The following is a 22,375-nucleotide window of genomic DNA, read 5'->3' as shown; positions in this document are numbered from 1 at the left end:
AATAAACTTAGGTTCCAAGATGAGTTTTCCTTCATTGTCTAGTGGCGGCAAATCAACACAAGGGCTTAGATGTTTCTCGAGGACTTTCTTTAGTCTGGATACATCAAAGATATTGTGAATCCTGCTGTTCTCAGGTAATTCTATCTCGTAGGCTACTTCACCTACCCTTCTTAAGATCCGATATGGTCCATAGAAACATGGCTTTAGTTTCTCTGCTCCACTGACCTTAAGTGAAGATTTTTTGTAGGGTTGTAGTCTTAAGAATACCAAATCTCCAACTTCGAACATCCTTTCCACTCGCTTTTGATCAGCATATATCTTCTATTGGTTTTGAGCATGGTGGAGATTATCCTTTAGAGTTTTCATAATATCAATGTTTTGTTGGATGAAATCCTTGGCTCCTAGTACCTTGCTTTCTTGAATAATCAAATCTCCGAATGTGGTGGCCTGATATCCATATAATGCTTTAAACAGACTCATTCCAATTGACATGTGATGGGTCTTATTATAGTAGTATTCTCCTAAGTATAACCATTTGGTCCATGCATTTTGCTGTCCTGTCACATAGTTTCTAAGATATCCTTCTATCCAATTTATTAACAATTTTGGTTTGTCCGTCCATCTGGGGGTGGTAACTGGTGCTGGGAGCCAACGCAGTTCCTGCTAACTGAAAAAGTTCTTTCCAAAACAGGCTAAGAAACTTGCTATCCCTGTCACTAATAATATTCTTTGGTAACCCGTGTAGCCTAGAAATTTCTTTGAAGAATATCTTTGCTATCTGTGGTGCCTTATGATGTATGGATATTGGAAAGAAATGTGCATATTTGGTTAACCTATCCACCACTACAAATATGGAATCTCCTTCTCACACTTTTGGTAACCTTGTAATGAAATCCATGGAAACGCTTTCCCACTTTTGATTTGGAATGGGTAATGGTTGTAATAAACCAGCAGGGTGGTTCTATTCAGACTTATTCTTCTAGCATGTGATATATTCTTGGACATACTTCATAATGTCCTTCTGGCCTTTCCAAAAGTACCTCTCCCTTATCTTCTTGTAAGTCTTACAGAACCCTGTGTGTCCAGATAGAGGGTTGTGATGGTATTCCTTCATAATTTTTCCTTTAACCTTGGAGTTTGCTGCAAGCAGTATTCTTCCCCTGTATAGAATGAGTTCTTCAATTATTTTGAATTCATCATTGGGTATATTTCCCTCCATGATCTCATTAGTTCTTGGGTCCTTAGCATATTCTGCAACAGTGTCATTTTTCCAATCGCCTGTGATACTAGTAAAAGTGTTCAAATGGCCTTGCCGAGATAAGGCATCTGCTACTACATTATTGGTTCCTTTGACGTACTCAATATCAAAATTATAGGCTTGGATCTTGCTTACCCATTTTTGCTGACGCTCATTAAGGTCTTTCTGATTCATAAAAAACCTTAAGCTGTTATGGTTTATCTTAATATTGAACCTTCCACATACTAGGTATTGTCTAAATTTTTCCAATGCGTGCATGATAGCCAACATTTCCTTATCATAGATTGAGTAGTGCCTTTTTGTCTTTGAAAGTTTTCGGCTCTCGAAAGCAATAGGGTGTTTGTTTTGCATGAGTACTGCCCCAATTCCTCACCTGAAGCATCACACTGTAATTCAAAAGGTAGTGCAAAATCTGGAATAGCTAAGACTGGGCAAGAGCTCATTTTTTTCTTTAACTCTTCAAAAGCTTCCTGTGCTGCCTCATTCCATCCAAAATTTCCTTTTTTTATTAAGTCTATTAGAGGGGATGCTATCTTGGAAAAATTCTTCACAAATCGTCTGTAGTAGCTGCATAAGTCCAAAAATCCCCTAAGTTGAGTTAGGGTCTTGGGTTTTGGCCATTCCCTTATTGCTTTAACTTTTTCTTCATCCATGCTTACACCCTTGGCACTGATTTTATGACCTAGGTAGAGAATTTCTTCTAACCCAAATTCACACTTTGATGCTTTTGCAAATAAGGATTTAGATTCCAATATGTTTAGGACTTCTTCAATGTGTTGGAGGTGCTCCGGCCATGACCTACTATAGATAAGAAGGTCATCAAAGAATATAAGTAGAAATTTCCTGAGTTGTTTCCGGAAGATATGATTCATGCATGATTGGAAAGTGGCCGGGGCATTAGTGAGGCCAAAGGGTAGAACTAGAAACTCAAAATGTCCATAATGACATCTAAATGCCGTCTTGGGAACATCCTCCTTCCTCATTCTGATTTGGTGGTATCTTGATCATAAATCAATCTTAGAAAAATATATTGCTCCATGAAGTAGGTCTATGAGTTCATCCACCGTAGGAATGGGATAGCGATTTTTAATAGTTTTCTTATTTAGTGCTCGATAATCTATACACATCCTCATTGTCCCATCCTTCTTTTTCACAAGTACCACCGGTGATGCAAAAGAACTTGAACTAGGTTGAATATGTCCCATTGTTAGGAGTTCTTGAATGCCTTTTTTAATTTCATCTTTATATTTTTGAGGATGTCGGTAAGGGGTGGTAATCATTGGTTTAGCATCTTTTTCCAATTCCATAATGTGTTCAAATCCTCTTTTCGGTGGTAATCCTGGTGGAATTTCTACAAACACCCTTTGATGTTTCTTAATAATGGGCTCAATATCTATATGAATGGCTGATTCTTGTGGAGTAGATTTGTTTAGCACTAAGCATTGTGCAACCTACTCTCCTTGACCATGCCGTAATATTCTTTCTATTCTTTTGCATGAGACTTGTTTCGTAGAACTATCAGGTATTCCTTCCAATGTTATTTCTTTCCCTTCGTGCTCAAATTGGATCTTCAAGTTTGGAAGATCAAACTTAAAACATCCCAAAGAAAATATCTATGGAGCCCCCAAAATTATATTTGAATCTAGTGGAACCACATGCAAGTCCTCTCTGATGGTGTGTTTTCTTCCCAATGTGATTTCTTGTTGTGGAATCACGTTTGTACATCGTACCAATGATCCTGTGGCTTGAGAAGCAGTAAATCCCTTGAACTTTTCAGTTTTTTACTTCATTTTATTAACTAGTTTTTCATCAATGTAGTTATGGGATGCTCCACTATCAACTGGTGCAATGACTTTCTGTCCATTAAGAGTGCTCCTAATTCTTAAGATTCGATGCTTAGAAGATTGAGTAATAGTGGCTATCACTCCATATCCTTCTCCTTCTTCTTCTTCTTCTTCATCGCTTTCCTCATATTTTGCTCTTTTTTTGGTATTTTCTTTCTCAAGGTCTTCTTCCATTCTTTGGAGGCAGCCCCTCTTTTTACATTTATGTCCTCGTACCCAATCTTCACTGCAATTATGACAAGGGTTTCTCTTTTGGTTGCAACTATGGCCCGGCCCCCATGGTTCTTGGCATTTGAAGCATAAATTGTTTTTCTTCAACTCCTCTCGTTCTTTTGTAGGTATGAACTTTTTGTATAACTTATCTTTCTTGTGAGATTTTGTGTTGAGCTTATTCCATGACTTGTTATTTGTAGTTGAGACCTCCAATTTTAGTGCTATTTCAAAAGCATCATCTAAGGATGAAGGCTTTAGGGCACTTACTAGACCCTTTAATGAGTCTTTTAATCCTTCTATGAACAAGTAGGTGGAGCGGTGGTCATCTACTCCTGTGACTTGGACTGAAATCTTCTGGAACTCTTTTATATAATCCTCCACTGTTCCTTCCTGCCTTATTTGAGTCAATTTCTTAAAATTCTCTTGGGGATGCCTTCTATCAAATCTCTTAATGAGTTTTTGAGAGAATTCTTCATAAGAAGTGATATTTTGGTGCCCTTGAGTAACAAGGCCATGGTGCCACCAATCGTGTGCCATTACCTCCAAGTGAAGAATCGCAAGCTGAAGTGCGTCTTCTTCCGTCATAGTGCTAAGGGTGAGATGAGTGTTCAATTTTTGTAGCCAGGCATGTGCCATGGATTTTTCTGATCCATCAAAATTTGGAAGTGTTACTTTATTTACTTTGCTTTTAAAATCTTGATTTTGAGGTCCTCTTCCCCTCCTAGGAGTTTCTTGTCTATTGCCTTCACAAAATTCTCTAAATGTTACTAGCTCTCTAATTTCTAGTTCAAGGCTGGCATAAGCTCTTGCGTTCTCAATGGCATTATTGGTTGCTTGTCCCTCCCCTTCCATCGAGGGGTCCTCCCTAGGTAAGAAAGGGGGTTTGGGCATCCGAGATGATGAAGCTCCATTATTTTCTGAGTGATTTGGACTTATGTCTCTCCCCCTAGAATTATTGTTTTTTTGATTGTTTATGGAATTTTGCATGTTTTGCAATGCTTGGAGAAGTGCTTGGTTTGATCTCTCTATTTGCTCTGCTAGAGTTTGGTTTGTCTGTTCTATAATATTCCTAAGTTCATTAGATAATTGTTCGCTCATTTTTGCTCCCTTTCTCATAAATATAATAATATTTTAATAAAGACAATAGATGCAAGATATTATACTAATATATATATATATATATATATATATATATATATATATATATATATATATATATGAAATCTATATTAAAATATTATTATAAATATAAATTTATAAAAATATATATTCATATTATAAAAAATATACATTATATTATAGAAACATATAATATAATATACCAACTATAAAGCATCATGATCAGTCATGACCTTTCTAAATAGGCATCTCTACTAGCATTGAACGTATGAGAAGACATATATAAAATCAAGTAGGGAGAGATATCACAGAAAGCACCATCATCCATCAGATTTGACACATAGTCATGAATCTGGAATTGATAATATGTGAAAATCAGTCTTCCTGCAAGACTTGGGAGAATAGCTTCAAGGATCGCTTCAGAAAAGACTATAGACACTTGGGAGTCAATAAAGTAGGGACATTCCTCCATATTTACATATAATGGAGAAGAAGAAAAGGGTCTGCACAAAATCAGCATCTGAATATATATTGAAAAAGGTAATCATTAATTTCTATGCATTCAGACATTAGCCAGATTCAAACAGAGTAGGAATCGGATGGGAGGAATTTACAACTAATGATGGGAGCAAATGGGATTTCTGAATATACAGTTAAACAATCCAAACAGTCGTCCATACTAATCAGCATTTGTTAGAAGATTGGTCTTATTAGTGATATCCAATATCAAATATGTTCTTGAACCATTAGCTTACAGAAGAACATTACACATACATAATATCAATCTGGAGAGTTGGATTAACTTCAGGGAAATATGCGGCTTTTATAATAGACTGTGCACCATTCAGCAGCTAGGACTGAATTACATGCAACACTTGAGAAAGAGGAATGTCAACGCTAAACAATGTATCCTTCAGTTACTTGGATTTTATATATGCACAAAATAAAATATAGGCCCAATATAAGAATCCACAATAGAAGTAATATATCCATATTAAGTAGAGAAGAAAATGGGAAGAATGAAAACTTCATCCATATTTGAGAGTGAATACGAATAGCAGCTATACGTATAATAATGTCAGCAAGATGAGGTGTTTGAAGATGAAACTCAATAAGAGATTAAACTGTGATAGAGGGAATGGTAATAAGGCTCACCTTTCTTTCTTTAGTCTTTATCGACACAATCATTTGGGATATACAATCAATCTAGTAAGTTCAAGGAAACCCACATTATATGGTGGTAATCGCACAGTCAAGGATCATATTAAAATAATGTTTCTTTATTAAAAGATTTAGATATAGTGATTTAAATACATAATCAACATACCAATATCAAGGTCAGGAAGAAGTCTCTTGAAATTGAAGTTATAAGTAAATCGTCCTAAATTATTAAGAGATCGATTAAAGGGACATTACAGTAGAGAAGACAAGAAATTGATGCCAAGAAAATGTTTGTAATAAAAACATGATTTTCATTAAAAGATATGGTGAGTTTCTATGTTTTATTTCAACAGTTTGCATGGGGTCTACTTCTCATCGTTTCTTAAAGTTCATTGATTGATATGGAGAAATGTAAAGATGAATGATGAATTCCTTGTTCATCCGTACTTTTTGTTACTTTTTGATTGCAAGTCACAGTGTAGGATTGGTCTAGACTTATTAAGTACTAAGTTTGATTGTGAATGTTTATTTAGATTGTGTCAATCTTGGTATGTGGATGAATGTTTGCAACATGAAAATCAATCATTCCCTTTTGAGATTGTATCACCTTGGTGTAGTTGTTTCATTTGGCAAAGCAAGGCTTAGCTATATCAATTCACTCATGTAAGCATATTCCATCGATATCCTTGTCCTTAGGAATAAAGTAAATTTTTGTACACATTTTATCTTTTTCTCAATTATTTGCAGTCAAATTAGTGTTTGAAGTTCCAGACACTTTGAGAAGAAGAATTGATAAGATGTCCATGAATGAATAGAAAATGTTGCTTTATGATATCCAATATATCGCATTATAACTAAATTGTGTCAAACAAAAAGTTGCACGTATGCATCGTAAACCTTGGGGTTACTTCACTTGATCACACAAAATTCTACATTGTTTAGCACTTAGAGTTTCCCTATTCAAGAGAGGGTAGAGTGCTTAATAATATACCCTACATGTTGAAGTGGTCACAAAACTCACATCAAAAGCATGTAGGGCATGCCTATTATGTTTCATCATACAATAAAATTGATTTGTACACCGGAATCTTATTAATATTTCATGGATTTCCTATGCAGTAATGTACAACTGACAGGTTTTTGGTCTTTGAGCACTTTGTGCACAAGTTCAAGCAACTACGTGTGGAGATAATTTGTGACTAAACCCAGGCTTTTGATGAAGAGATTTTGTCGCTAGCATGAAGAAGCAACGGAAAGATAATGTTTGCATGAGTGGTTGAATGATTTGCTCACATGAGCTTAATTTATTTTTGAGAGCCAATTCACCAAAGCTTCTTTCGAACTGTACAAGGAGTTTTGATTTATTATGTTTTCTGAGTCAAAAAGCAATGAAATAGATATACTCTTCCGATAAATATGGTTTTCATGGTTATTTGAAGGATCATCCATTGGAAGGATTCAGAATGCCTATAAGATATTGTTGATGTTTTGGTAGCTTTAGTAGGATAAACTTTTGAGATCAAAGAGAAATATATATATATATAAAAGTTTGCCATTATATTAATTATATTGATGAATAGACATGTCTCATGAAGAAACATGCTTCTTCTCTTGGTTTATTCCTCATATAAATACAAGAGAACGGTGCCGTTTGGAAAGCACATACCAAACATTATGGCAGTGCTATTACATCTGCAGCGGTCCTAAGAAAAGCAACACGGTATCAGAGCAGGCTGAAAATGTGAAAAAGAATAAGACGAGCAGATGGGAGTGAGATGAATGAAGAAATAAAAAAAAGAGAAGTCCATACATATGCAACGATAGGAGGAATTATCAAAGTATATCATGTCTTACTTCAATCATTCAATATTCTCCCAAAATGGCAGAAAATGAGAGGAAAGATTCAGGCAACGTAGAAACCATATATTGCCAACATAGGTAAAGTCAATGGAAGGAGAATAATAATAAGGAAAGGAAACGACAGGAAGAAGAAGAAGAAGAACGGCCATGCTAGAATGATTTGCGGTTGGGAACGAAGATGTCCAAGTCTGCAATACAAATGCATATTCAACGCTTCAAGTTATAAACAAAGTGATTCCTGATTTGTTACAGGATCCAATAACATTCAACATTTGGTGCTGCAATGGTCTTCATTCATGGGAATTGTGATTATACATAAGAGAGTCCAGTTCAGCCAATCTCAAATTGATAGAATTACAAGAACTACAAACGCCATACATCATTGAGTTGGACATAAATGGGGAGGTCACCGCTCAATAACTATTCAGCCCCAAACACATGTTATAGTCAGCAAGCTTTGCTAGGCATCATAAAAGGACGAATTGCAGCTCTTCCAAATTTAATACTATGAGATGAGATATGATATTTAAGTCAAAATGGTTAGTGTGCTAAATTAGTGAAAACTAAGTCAATCAGCAAATCGTATGGGAAAGATATTGGCTGGAAATACTGGTATTAATATTGAAACTTCAAAATCTAGATTGATTAAATTCCAAGAATAGTTGATCGCAACTCATAACAACAAACACATATTACAACTCACAAGATTGGTATTTGAAATTTATCTTTATTGATACTCAAATGAAGACTCATTAATTCAACTTTGGTTGACTAAAATCTGAGATATTGAAGAGCATTTATACTGCTCATCATCAACTCATGAGTTTGGTGGGCTCCATTACATCCATATCCAAGGTACCAAATCATAAGTGATGAAGACACTTAATAATAAAGAAGTCGAAACATTAAATGCCATCATTCTTTGGATACATGTGGAGTGTGAAGCATCAACACCCCTTGTGACTATTAATGTAAATAAACTAGCTCTGTAAGGAGAGACTAAAAAAGAGAGGCTACATGGCACTTTGGATGTATAGAGGAACAATCCTTTGTGAAGGATATTTTCTTATATAAAGAGACCAGATATTAATCCATATCGACCTACAATTAGGTGATTGGGCATGATAAGATTGATGGTGGAATTTACATAAGTCGCAAGAACAGTAACCATGGGCCCTCGCATCCACTAAGGTTTGAGAAAAGATCAAAATTTTATTAGGACTCTCCATATAATACAATTTTAAAGGAGAGATGAGTATTTTTGTTATGTCCAATCTTATTTCTATTTATTTTTGTGAGCATTTTACATGCAATTAATAAGGAAATAATATGTTGAAAATATAGAGTACAATATATATAGAAGATTGAATATATGGATATATGTTCAAAATATATATTTATCTATATTTTATTGGAATAATATTTATAATTATGTAGAATTATTCTTATTTCTAATTTCAATACATATTGTAAGAGCTATGTGTCTTGATCTTTTCCTCCGAGAATGTTATTGCAAGAAAAGGAAGATTGAGATTCAGAGGGAGCCTAACATTTCATTAGAGGCAACCTTGAAAGAGAGGGAGCAAATAGAGGATATGATTTAGTCAACCTTTGGTGATCTTGATCATATTGAGTCAAAGGGAGTAAAGCATGTTGTGATGGATTCTTTGGTGATCAATAAATCATACTAGTCAAGAGAACTGTGATTTATAAATATACCTCGTGACTGTGTGCTTTTAATGGGCCTACCCCCTGTGTACATCATGAGGAAGTGACGACTTACAAATGATTATCACTTGTATTTGCAGAAGTTATTGAAATGTGATGATCTTATAATAACTTCATTTTCTATTAAGATGGATATCTGACGATGTCTATGCAGATCATGATAGATTATACTTTGCATAGTGGAAGTTTATATGGTACGTATTATAAGAATGCGCGTGCACATAACTTATAAACATTTTTGAGAACATGCTGAATGTAATGCAAACTAATGTTATGGAGGCCATTACATGGAATACTTCGTGAATATCATGCAACTTGATGTTCAAGAGACCATTACTCAAAGAGTATTTGGTGAATATCATATATTGTTATTTTGGAGACCTATACTCAAATGTGATATCAAAATGGTGAATATCATATGTTGATATTTTGGAGACCATTGTGTTATTGAGTACATGGTGAATATCAAGTGTTGATCTTTTGTAGACCATTCCTCAAAGTTTTGGTGAATATCATATGTTGATATTCTAAAGGCCAAAACTCTTGATATTATATTATATTCCCTAATGGGCAACAAAACTAAATGCATACAGAAGGAAAGGTACTTAACACAGAATTGAAGTAGAGAACAATTATATTATATTCATTGCTTAGTCACCATACACAATAGTATTCCATACCAACATCTCTCAATGAAAGGGAATAATGTTTACATATAGTGTCCGAGGGGTCGCAAGGCGAACCGACTTGACCATGTAGTTCCCTTGGATGTGCCAACCATCTAACTACCCAATATCTTGGCAACAATGCAGTGGTTGTTAATCTTGGACAATGTGCACTCATTCTTGAGAATCTATACAACATATAACAAATTAAGTATTGTGTTTCCTCTAAAGTAACGAAACTCTGCATGCTGATAACATCTAGCATTGAATTATTTTAATTTAGAAACACTCGTTACATACTATGATTTTCCTTTTCAAATTCTTTGATCTTTATAGGCAAATGGAGTTATGTCTGTACAGTAAGCAAGTATTTCTATGTCTGACAGTCAGACTATGTATTCATCATGCAACGGGTGGTGTCAAGGTCATGGGAAGAACTATAGACAAACCATTATCTGTGCAAAGGTTTGGAGGTGGGCAAACAAGCTTTAAGTTATGTTTCTTTGCAATTTTATCAAGCTGCATTCGTACATAGTGATTTGAAGCAACACCTCCAGATAAAACCTGTTCAATGAAAGCATCAGTTAGAATGCATTGCTCTGTTATTTAAGTATCTCTAGCAGTAAACTTTATCAATAATATTGTATAATAACAAAATTCATAAACCATACCAAACTTTTAATAAATGGTTCCATCAGTTATTTAAGTAACTACAGCAGCAGACTTTCTCAATAATATTGTATAATCATAATATTCATAAACCATACCAAACTTTTAATAAATGGTTCCATCTTCTGGGCCCACTCAACTGCTCGCTCACATTTTTGCTCCAAGTGTAACACAGCAACTCTCTTAACATAGCAATCAGAGTAAGGTTAGAGAAAATTGCCCCCTCATCATCTTACTTAGGCATTTGTAAAATCAGTATTGGTATGATAAATATGACCTTTTCAAAAGAAATGCTAAGCATATCATTCTTTTATTAAATTTCAATTCTAGTACATGGATTATTGAATGTTAACTATGTGTTTCCTAAACTAGAGTAGTCCTAAAGTTTATGAACAGACTTCGAACAAAAACTTGTACCTGGAAAGAAGCGGCAATATTTGCCCGTAGTTTTCGGTCCTCGCTGCTAGCAGAAATAATAGGAACGCTGATTGCATCACTACATTAGAAATAATCAACCCACAATGAGATTCTCTCTTTTATTTGAAGAAACGTTTCACAGTAACTCATCTTTGACATATACTATAGGGATAACATCATCCATATCAAATCACTAAAATCTTGTTACTTTCCATTATGCACAACATAACCAGGTTAATCTATGAACAAAACATACACAGAAGTAGAATATGAATACTGTGATGTCAATATATCTAGAACAATATTGCATAATAAATCATAATATCAAAATTAAAAATAAATTTACATTGATCCAAAAAAATAAAAATAAACAAGGACGCAAAGTGTCTAGTTCCTGCCGCAGTGTATTTTTGAAGTTGGTAGTGTTAAGATAAAGTTACTTGTTACAGCTTATTTTTTTGCAAGGATTCCTTTTCCACCATTGAGATGCCAATTTAAGTGTTAAGTAATACTGTCATAGAGGCATTTTGCAGGAATTCTGACATTAGGAAGTACTTACAGCCCTCATAAGCATCATAGATTATTGATTAAAATGACAAATAAACCCACAGAAACAAGTGAAGTTATTGATTAAACCAAATCATATCTCAAACATGGCACATGGGCAACAAAAAATGTCCAATAAAAATTAGATATAATGGTAATTCGTAAGCTGTTTGTATCAGATTTCTTGTAAGAAACAGAAGTATAATTTAGAGTGTAAAAATTAAAATTTTATAATTACCATAGCATTTATGTCATTCTAATTTTCATAGTCATTGCACATTTTTTACACTGATATTCACAAATAGTCTTCTAACATCTCAACATCATTTCATATTCTGCTGAACTTTGTTCTTTACCAAGTTTTTTATATTGTGGGAGCAGATCTGCACTAACAGTTGATGGTAGATAGAGTGTCTTTTTTTAAAAGAAACAAATATTCTTTACAAAATTAAATGAATGTTAGAAATCTGTGAATATGTTAAAGACAATTTTTGGATTCTTCAAGTGTCAACTATGCTGATTGGTGATATTTTCCAAAATAAATCTGATAAAATTATTGTTGAAGCAATAGGATCGGTTAGCGAAGTACTCTTTAATCGCCAAGTTTTGAAGGACAAAAAACCGTAAAGACATGGTGAACGATTTGACGAAATGGGAGAGCTGGTTTGATGTGGGGAAGAGACAAAAACATGCATAGTACTTGGAAGGGGACATCCAGCTGTGATGGGCAAGGTAGTTTAATTTTTGTTAAAACCATAGGAAAAATGTAATATGCATCATCATCACGAAGTCTGTGTATGATGTTAAATGAAATATGAACATCAGTAATAAAAAAGTGCAAATCAGACTCAAAAAACAAATATCGTCAACCAATAGTCACTAATGTCTTCTATTCATGTTAGAAATAGTGTGAGAAATGGAGAGCAACATAATGAATTGCACGAAAGAAACTCAAAACTTGAAAACAGACTGCTTTAAATATCAACATATGTCAGATGAGCTCCAAATTATTGAAAGCAATCTATCAAAACATCTTAAACATCAGTATGTGTCCCAAAAGTTAAAACACTCAAAATCCAATTTATACATGCTCAATAAAAGGTCTAACAGTAAAAAAGTTTTAACTGCAGATTTTTTTAAATAATATTGGATTAACCAAAACATTTCATTCACATTTGAAATATATTTTATCTTATACTAGATCATAACTATTAGAGGTTGATCTGCATTTAGATTGCTCTGGAAAAAATTATATTTTAAAAACTACTTATCTTTACTGAAATTTGGACAGGAAGTGAGGTTCAAGAACTATTCAAAATGACCATATAAAAATTATTCCTCAAACTTACAGAAAAACTTAACCAGTTTTTTACAAATATTATAATGCATGATATGTGCTTCCTAAGTTCAACATATATTCAAATGATGAAGAGGGAGAAATAAAGCCTGATGCAGAGGTGGCAAAGGAATATGGTGGATGCAAGGTCCCAAATACAAACTCAGTCAAATGCACAATTGAATCTAGTGACCAAAAGTGCCTTCAATAAGTGAAATGGTAAATTATCCACCAACAAGTCTTATGATGTGATCCAAAAGCCCTAAAATATGCAATCCAAGGTACTTGAACAGGTTTCAGACTTTCTTCAATGGTTTAGATATCAAAACTTCAATATTCTTCAAACTAGGCCTAATAGCATGCCTTGTAACAGCAGCAACATTCACAAGGACTTTTCTTCAACTTTTTCCAAAACACCAGGCAAATAAATTATATTTTTGAGTACCCGTTATGGAGTACCTTAACATACCAAAAGGATAGGGTAGGTTTCTTTGGACGGTATATGACTGTTTTCACTGTTTCTCAGATTTTTAAGGCCTAATTCTCATGCATTTACAAAGGAAGTGCTAATTAGCCATTCAAACCCCTAGGCTCCAAATCTTTGCATAGTGTCATAAATAGGTTCAAATCAAAGTATTATGAAGTCAATTTGACCCCGAGATGTTTCTAGGTACAAAAGCCCCAAATTGTGCCCTCAAAACCCTTAAATTTAGGGCCTCCTCAATGTCACGCTTCCCAAAGTTTCCTACAACAAATAAAGGTTGGAACACCTTTTATACAGCATGTCTCTACACATTCCATCATAAAATGGTGCCCTTGTTTGGCCAAAACTCTCTAACCTTCAGCCTACCCTCCAAATTCACTTAGTTTCTTAGTCTTCATATGGTGATCACCACATAAATTGATCAAACTTGTGTTTCCAAGGTTAGTAAGATAGCGTACATGTTAAATTGATGTCAATAAGATGCCATTCTATGAGAATCAGAGTGTTACATTCATAGAATGACATTCATAGTGTGAAATCTACACAAAAGTGTCCTAAAATCCGATTTTCCAAAGACTGAACAGCACAAAATGATTAACAGCAACTGTAGTAGGGTTTTAGAACATGAAGGAATTAAAAGAGGTGAAATATGAATGATCAAAACATTATACAAGGCAATCCAATCAGCAAGAACTTTGAATCATGCCAAAAACCCTTTAAACTTTGCAAGAAATCAGATTTTTATTCAACTTGCTGTAGCAGTCCGTACCATGGGTTCTCTGCCATACAATGGATTTTTTAAATATTTAATAAACTCATATCAACTACCCCAACTGATCCAAATTGGTTGGATGGTTTAATTTGGCTTAAAAACAATAAAGAAACTAATTCCCTCCTAAATGTCCATGACCGTTATAATTTGAAAATTCAAATTTATAACTTTGTAACTTTTGAATATTTGGAATTGCTAAGTGCTGAAACTTTACCAACTCATTCAAATGGACTTATTAACCTATTAAAAAGATTAGTTTATCCTTTTTGAAACTTTTAACTCTTAATTCTATCCTAGACTCCAATTTTAGTCCTAAGGCTTGTTAGGCCTTTTTATTGCAAAGTTATTACATAGATTAACCTTATAGGTCATTATAGGCTCCAAAATACTCCAATTGATGTCATTGGATGTCTTCATGTTCACTGATACCTTCTTGATCTCCAAAGGTTTATTGAACTCCTTATGTGCTCTAGGTGCCTCTGCACCAAAGCCAACTGCTATAATAGTAGAAAACTAATATGTAAGATAGGGAATACAAGTTATACAAATGGTTACATGTTTGAGTGAGATCTCTCTTCAGTTAACACAAAACATTCCTGCCTTTCTGCACCTTCTTCTTCTTACTATGATAAGTACATTCAATGCAGGTAGATTTTTGTAGAAGCGGATAATTGTGCTCGATCCGGTAAGTTTTTGTCTAAGATTCATCTAAGGATTGAATGGTGCTATTGTATACCAGTCATTTAACTATCTAGTCTGCAATTTTAATTTGAATGTCTGGGTTTGTAGAGAAATTATCATTGCTGCTGTTGTAATGTCCCATTTTTGAGACATTAGGAAAATTAAACTTAAATTTATGAAATATTTAAATTGTCTTATGAAAGCTTAATGCAGATTAATAAAAAGGTCAATTTAATATTACAAAGGCATTAATAAGAGAGCAAATAGCAAGAAGAGAAAAAGAGAAAACGAGAGGAAGGAAGATCGAGAGTCACATGTGCTCCTTAAATGAGGGGCAAGGAGTTCATTCTGTTATGCTTGGATTACGGTTGGTTTATTGTTTGTTTAGAGAATTTGAGCTTCACTTGGAGAAACATAGGGAGAGCTTACTTCTTCCATTTCAGACCCAAGGATGCAACCTTCAAGCCATTTCTAGTGGATTGGACGCAGCCCTAATTCATCACTACAGTGGATTCAAGACAAAGTTCACACTGCGCTTACAAGTTCTTTTAATGTGAAATCTGATGTAACTGTTGTTATTGTTTATAAGATTGGTTTTTCTATGCATGCTATTGTATTGCTCAATACTATAATACAAGACAAGTTTTGAGGTTTCTTCTGTATGAGAAATTGTTGTTATATTGCTTGTTTATAATGCAATAACCAGTGTGAAGTTGTATCAAACTGAGCATTTTAATGAGCGGTTATCAGTACATTTTCTGGTTTTTATTGCTGGTTTGGATTGCTTGAGCTATCTATAATGTGCCTAAATCTGTTTATGAGAAAAAATGGTAGAATATTCATCCGAGATATTACAGTGGTATCAAAGCATTGACCTTGCCATCTTGTGGAGTTTGTACAAAAGTAAAACAATTTACAAATTTTTTATCAAAACATTGAGTTGTTTACAATTCTGAACAAGTCTTTATCTGGTTCAAGGATTAGAAATATAATATTATACAGTACCCATAATTTAATCAAACCTTTGAAGACTGTGAATGGCGTGACTATTGATTTATATTTGTACAGACATGTAATGTCCCTGGATATTTTCCTCACAAATTACCTGCAAAACCAGTATTAGTATAGAATAACATCAAATATATTGGTAAGAAATATAATCTATTCTAAGTTAGTAAGGGAATTTGATCCTAGGATTGCCTCTAGGTTGAGCATCATGCCGTCTTTCCATAGATCACTAATCCAAGACATCGTTATCCAAGCCTGCGCATATGCATATGACTGGGTTTCAGTATATATACTGCCTATAGAACTTTAGGGAAACTATAAGTTCCTTTAATGTTCCGCAGATAGGAATCCATCTCTAAGAATATATAATTCATTTTATATGGTAACCATATATGCCTAAATTTGGGTATGAACCCCGAGACTATGGTGACCATGACAATCACTGATAGTCCCCATAAAGACATCGATATCCATTACTAATGAGCATTACACTCATCCTCTTTGGAGTCCCAATCTTATCCTTGAGAATCTATCTCTAATGAATATTGTATTCATCCTCTATAGAATCCAAGCTACACAAGATGCAGAAGAAATTGCAGAAAGAGGTAAGATTTAACAGCAATTATATTTATATATATATATATATACCTTAAATTATTGAAAAAGCTGATTGCCTTTTAGTGAATTGCCGCTATGTTCTGTCCTTAACATTTATAATAATTGCTGCCAATTATGCCAAGAGGCTCTTCACTCCAATAAAGCCGATACAATCGATCAACAGCTAACTCTGCCCCTTCAAGGACTGATAAAAATGCATTCTTATATCGTCTTCTACAAGTGAAGAGATGCAGTGAATGAGACAGTATTGTCTATTCCGTCATGCCCCTTTGCTAATCGCACCTTTCCATGATAATATTAAATCATGCATAACTAAGACAGATCATATGATCATTAATTAATTCCAAGGTTAATACTTATCGCCATTGGGTTTCTTTAAGGTAATACTCAACTATTCTGTTTGATTCATTCTTCACATCCGATATTGCTTTATCAGGTACGTGATTGTCCAACCTGTTATAGTGAATGATTATTATCAATATGTGAATGGTTATCTTTATTGAAACATATTCTTTTGATCTTTACGACAACTTACTGATTATTTAACCAATATACAAGCATAGCAATCTTGAACTTCATACAAACTGTCAGTTTATTAATCATTCTCTTCCTCCCATTACGTGTAATGACTGCTGATGTGTAATGCCATCATATATATAATATTATCTTATGAAAATTTTAATATATTTTAAACAAAGAAAAACATATTTATATTATGATAGTTTTTTTGATATATTATAATGTTAAATTACAAAAGTACAATTAAATTAAATCACAAGGTACAATTAATTTTGATATATTAATTTACAAGGTACAATTTATATTCACAAATATACCCTATTCGAGGGTCATCACAGTTTCCTCCTCTTAATTTTGCTTGTCCTCAAGCAACTTAAGAACTTCCTCCTTTTCCCAAGTGGCATCTTCACTTGGCAGATGTTTCCATTTGATAAGATATTCTTTGATGGTACAGTTTCTTAATTTTTTTGCCCGAGTGTCTAGGATAATTTCGAGACATAAGATGAGTTTTCCTTCGTTATCTAATGGGGGTAGTTCATTGCAAGGAGTTGTGTACTATTCGATGACTTTCTTAAGTCAGGACACATGAAATATATTATGGATTTTACTACCTTCAGGGAGTTCAAGTTCATAAGCTACTTCTCCAATTCTTTGTAATACCTTGTAGGGTCCATAGAAATGAGGTTTTAATTTTTCTGCTCCACATTGTTTAAGAGTGGACTGTCTATATGGCTACAGTCGTAAGAATACGAGATCTCCCTTTTTGAAGGTCCTTTCTATGCATTTTTTATCAGCATAGATTTTTTGTTGATTTTGAGCTTGATGTAATTTTCTTTTAGGGACTTCATGATATCTCTATTTTGTTGAATGAAGTCTTGTGCCTTAGGTACATTACTTTCTGGTTGCAACAGTTCCTCGAAGGCTGGGGCTTCATACCCATATAATGCCTTGAAAGGACTCATCCCTATTGACATGTGATATGTGGTATTATAGCAATACTCTCCCAAATGTAGCCATTTGATCCAAGCATTTTGTTGTCTTGTAACCTAATTTTTGAGATAGCCTTCCAACCACTTGTTTATTATTTCTGTTTGTCCATCTGTTTGGGGGTGGTAACTTGTGCTAGGTGTTAAGGATGTCTCGGCCAATTTGAAGAGTTCTTACTAGAATTTACTAATGAACTTACTATCTCTGTCACTGACAATGTTGAGGGGAAGTCCATTAAGTCAGAAAACTTCTTTGAAGAAGAGCTTAGCAACTTGATAGGCACTAAATTCAGAAGAAACTACAAAGAAATGTGCATACTTAGTGAGCCTGTTCACTACTACAAAGATACCATCCTTCCCTTGAGTTCTAGGCAAACCCGTTATGAAGTCCATTGATATACTTTCACACTTCTGATGAGGAATGGGTAATGGTTGAAGTAACCCGGCTCGATGGGTAAGTTCAATCTTATTACGCTAACATAGCAAACATTCTTGCACATACTTTCTTACATCAAATTTTTGATTTTTCCAAAAATATCTTTCTCTGATGTGTTTATACGTCTTATAGTATCCTTGATGTCCTACCAAGGGTTTAGCATGAAATTCTTTAAGTATTTTATCTTTAAATTGGGAGTGGGGGGAAGGCATTACTCTTCCCTTATAATATATGAAGCTATCTCTAATTTTATAGTCTTCATTAGGTGGGTTGCCTTTAATGATTTCTTGTGCCTGTGAATCCTAGTCGTATTCCTTGATAATCCCTTCCTTCCAATCTTTAGAAATGTTGGTGATGGCATTAAGGTGAACCTTTCAGGAAAGTGCATCTATGACTCCATTATTTGCTTCCTTCATATATTCTATATCGAAATCATAGGCTTGTATTTTACTCACCCACTTTTTCTGTCTATCATTACGGTCCCTTTGGCTAAAAAACAAACGTACACTGTTATGATCTGTTTTCACCACGAACTTCCAACAAACTAAATATTGACAAAATTTGACCAAGGCATGCATTATAGCCAACATTTCTTTATCATAAATAGAATAGAGTCTTTCTGCCTCTGTAAGTTTGCAACTTTCAAAAGCTATGGGGTATTTCCTTTGCATGAGTACAACTCCAATCCCTTCACCGAAAGCATCACATTGTAGTTCAAAGGGTATGGAAAAATTAGGAATAGCTAAAATTAGGAGCTCATGGTTATTTTAAGTTGTTCGAAGGCTGATTGGGCTATCTCATTCCAGGTGAAAGCTCCCTTTTTGGTTAGGTCTATGAGAGCTGCGGCAATTTTTGAGAATCCTTTCACAAAACATCGATAATAGCTGCATAATCCAACAAATCCTCTTAGTTGTGTTAAGTTTTTAGGAATTTGCCACTCTCGAATTGCCTTAATTTTTTCTTCATCTACACTTAGTCCTTCCTTGTTGATTTTGTGTCCCAAATAAATGATTTGCTCGAGTCCAAACTCGCACTTTGATAATTTGACATATAGGGATTTTGTTTCTAAGATGGTTAAAACTTCCTCAATGTATTTGAGATGTTCTTCCCATGTCCTGTTGTAAATGAGAATGTCATAAAAAGAAATGAGTAAAAATTTCCTTAATTGTTGACGGAAGATATGGTTCATACAAGATTGGAAGGTTGTATGTGCATTAGTGAGGCCAAAAGGAAGAACGAGGAATTCAAAATGGCCATAATGACAATGGAAGGCTGTCTTTAGGAACATCTTCCTTCGTCATCCTAATTCGGTGATATCCTGATCTTATATCAATTTTTGAGAAGTATTTGGCCCCATGTATTTCATCCATTGGTTCATCAATTCTGGGAATAGGATATCTGTTTTTAATTGTCTTTTTATTCAGAGATCGATAATCTATACACATTCTCATTGTTCCATCTTTCTTTTTTACAAGAACTACTAATGAAGCAAAAGGACTGCTACTAGGTAGAATATGTCCCATTTCCAATAATTCCTTAATGGTTTTTTCAATTTCTTCTTTAAACTTGTGAGGGTGGCGATAAGGAGTGGTGATTATAGGTTTTGCTCCTAATTCAATTGAATGTTCAAATCCTCTTTTTGGGTGTAGTCCTTCCGGAATATCTTCAAAGACCCTCTTATGCTTCCTAAGTATGGGTTGAATGTCGCTATGTGTAGTCTGGTTATGGGTGGAGGATTCATCAAGGATCATACATTGAGCTATTCATTCTCCTTGATTGTGCCTAAGTATCTTTTCGATTTTGTTACATGATACCATTTTTAGAGAGCCATCTAGTTTTCCCTTTAATATTACTTCCTTCCCTTGGTATTGAAAACATATCTCAAGGTTTGGGCTATCCATTGTAAACCTTCCCAAGGAATTTATCCATGCAATTCCTAGAATGATGTTGTTTTGTAGTTTGACCACAAAGAAGTTTCTCTTGATTATATGATCTCCTATCCTGATTTCTAACTATGGAGTAATTTTGGTACACTGGTCCATGGTGCCATTGCCTATGATTACTTCGAATCCCTCAAACTCTTGAGTGGCTATCTTTTGCCTATCCATAAGTTGCTGGCTGATAAAATCATGTGAGGCTCCGATATCCACCAAGGCCACCTTCTTTCCTTTAACAATTCCTTTAAGTCGGAAATGCCTGTTCTCATTTCCTTGAGTGATGATAGCTAGTGTCCCATGCTCGAAATCCTCCATTGTAGCCCTTTTTGCAGATCCTTCATTAAATGTTTCCTCTAGATTATTAATTTGCCCTCTTTTGCATCGATGCTCCTTAGTCCATGGTTCCTTAGACTTGAAAGATGATCCCTTCTTAATGAATTTGACCCTTTCTTTACATCGATGGTCTTTATGCCATGGCTGTTGACAAAGAAAGCATTTTGTTGGTCCCCTTTTTGGTCCTTCATTTCGATTGATCTTGGAGGATTGATTTTTGTTTTTTCCTTTGAAGTATCATATTCTGTCATTTTTGCTTTTCGGATGGCTTCTTCTAGTGTTTGACATTCGAAAGGCTTCACCCTTATCTTGATATGTTCCTTAAGATCTTCAATAAACATATAGACCCTTCTCCTTTGAGATATGTCAGAACCATAAATAATAGGCTTTGAAATTTGTTGGCAAACTCTTGAATAGTCCCGATTTGCTTGAGGTGGGCTAATTCTTGAAAATACCATTCTGGTTCTTTTTGGTTGAATCTACTGATGAGTTCTTGTGTAAATTCACCATAAGTAGTTATACTCTTGTGTCCTAAAGTGATAATACCATGATGTCACCAGTTATGGGCTTCTTCGATTAGATGGATTACTGCAAATTTAATGGCATTTTCCTTTGTCATAGGGCTGAGGGATAGATAAGTATCAAGTTTTTGTACCCAATCTTGTGCAGTTTCTTTCCCAAAACCATCAAAGTATGGTAGTGTCATTTTGCTTATCTTGGTGCGGAGGTATCTTCCATCATGATTTCTACGTTTGTTGTGGTTGGCTAGAATTTTTGTTTCATAGTACTCTTTAAAAGGAATAATCCTTTGGGTCTCAGGTTCTAGCCTTGCATACATTTGAGTTAGTTCTTCCACACTATTTGTGACCAGTTCACCTTCTTCGATAATAGGTTCTTCCCTTGGGAGGAATGATGGTAATGTAGGTCTAAGGAAAGAGTTTTGAGTTGAGTGCTCATTCTCAGAGTGATTAGATTGAGTATCTCTTGAAGTTAGATTGGTTGTTTTAGTTTGGTTATTATTGCTGATGTTTTGAATGACATGGAGTATTAATTGATTTGCCCTCTCAAATCTTTCATTGGTTTGTTCCATGAAGTTTCTTAATTCTTGGGCTAGTTGTTACGCCATTTCTTTTCTCCCTCTGGTACGTTGGTGGGTTTGCATGAATTGTAATCCACAGGTTGGCAGGATTATGCTCTGATACCACTGTAATGTCCCTAGATATTCTCCTCACAAATTACCCGCAAAACCAGTACTAGTATAGCATAACATCAAATATATTGGTAAGAAATATAATCTATTCTAAGTTAGTAAGGGAATTTGATCCTACGATTGCCTCTAGGTCGGGCATCATGCCATCTTTCCATAGAGCACTAATCCAAGATCTCTTGGATATAGACACCGTTATCCAAGCCTACGCATATGCATATGACTGGGTTTCAGTATACTATATATACTGCCTATGGAAGTTTAGGGAAACTATAAGTTCCTTTAATCACCTTCAAATAGGAATCCATCTCTGATGAATATATAATTCATTTTATAGGGTTATATTTGCCTAAATTTGGGTATGAACCCTACGACTATGGTGACCATGAAAATTAGCGATAGTCCCCCTCAAGATATCGAGATCCATTTCTAATGAACATTACACTCATCCTCTTTGGAGTCCCAACCTTATCCCTGAGAATCTATCTCTAATGAATATTGTATTCATCCTCTATAGAATACAAGCTAAGTAAGATATAAACAAGATGCAAAAAGAGGTAAGATTAACAGCAATTATA

The 22,375-nt window shown here is 34.5% G+C and overlaps 1 protein-coding gene across 7 annotated transcripts in view; it reads right to left on the bottom strand.

The window, feature by feature from the left end:
• GCP1 (glycoprotease 1) overlaps positions 1–22,375 on the bottom strand; it is a 263,036-nt gene that overhangs the window by 66,133 nt on the left and 174,528 nt on the right. For 5 of the 7 annotated variants that reach the window (XM_089792139.1, XM_089792142.1, XM_089792137.1 and 2 more), the window contains 3 exons: positions 10,935–11,013; positions 10,616–10,699; positions 10,298–10,412 (listed from right to left, as the gene is read on the bottom strand). In XM_089792139.1, the coding sequence (XP_089648265.1) occupies positions 10,298–10,412; positions 10,616–10,699; positions 10,935–11,013 (278 nt within the window). The remainder of the gene's footprint in view (positions 1–10,297; positions 10,413–10,615; positions 10,700–10,934; positions 11,014–22,375) is intronic. The other 2 variants (XR_016353980.1, XR_016353979.1) reach the window with 1 other exon arrangement.

The sequence above is a fragment of the Cupressus sempervirens genome, chromosome 7 (genome assembly GCF_028749045.1).
Source record: "Cupressus sempervirens isolate cs-2001-9-10 chromosome 7, ASM2874904v1, whole genome shotgun sequence".
Lineage (NCBI taxonomy): Eukaryota > Viridiplantae > Streptophyta > Pinopsida > Cupressales > Cupressaceae > Cupressus > Cupressus sempervirens.
The sequence above is the reverse complement of the archived record's forward strand: the minus strand, read 5'-3'. Positions and strand labels throughout refer to the sequence as shown.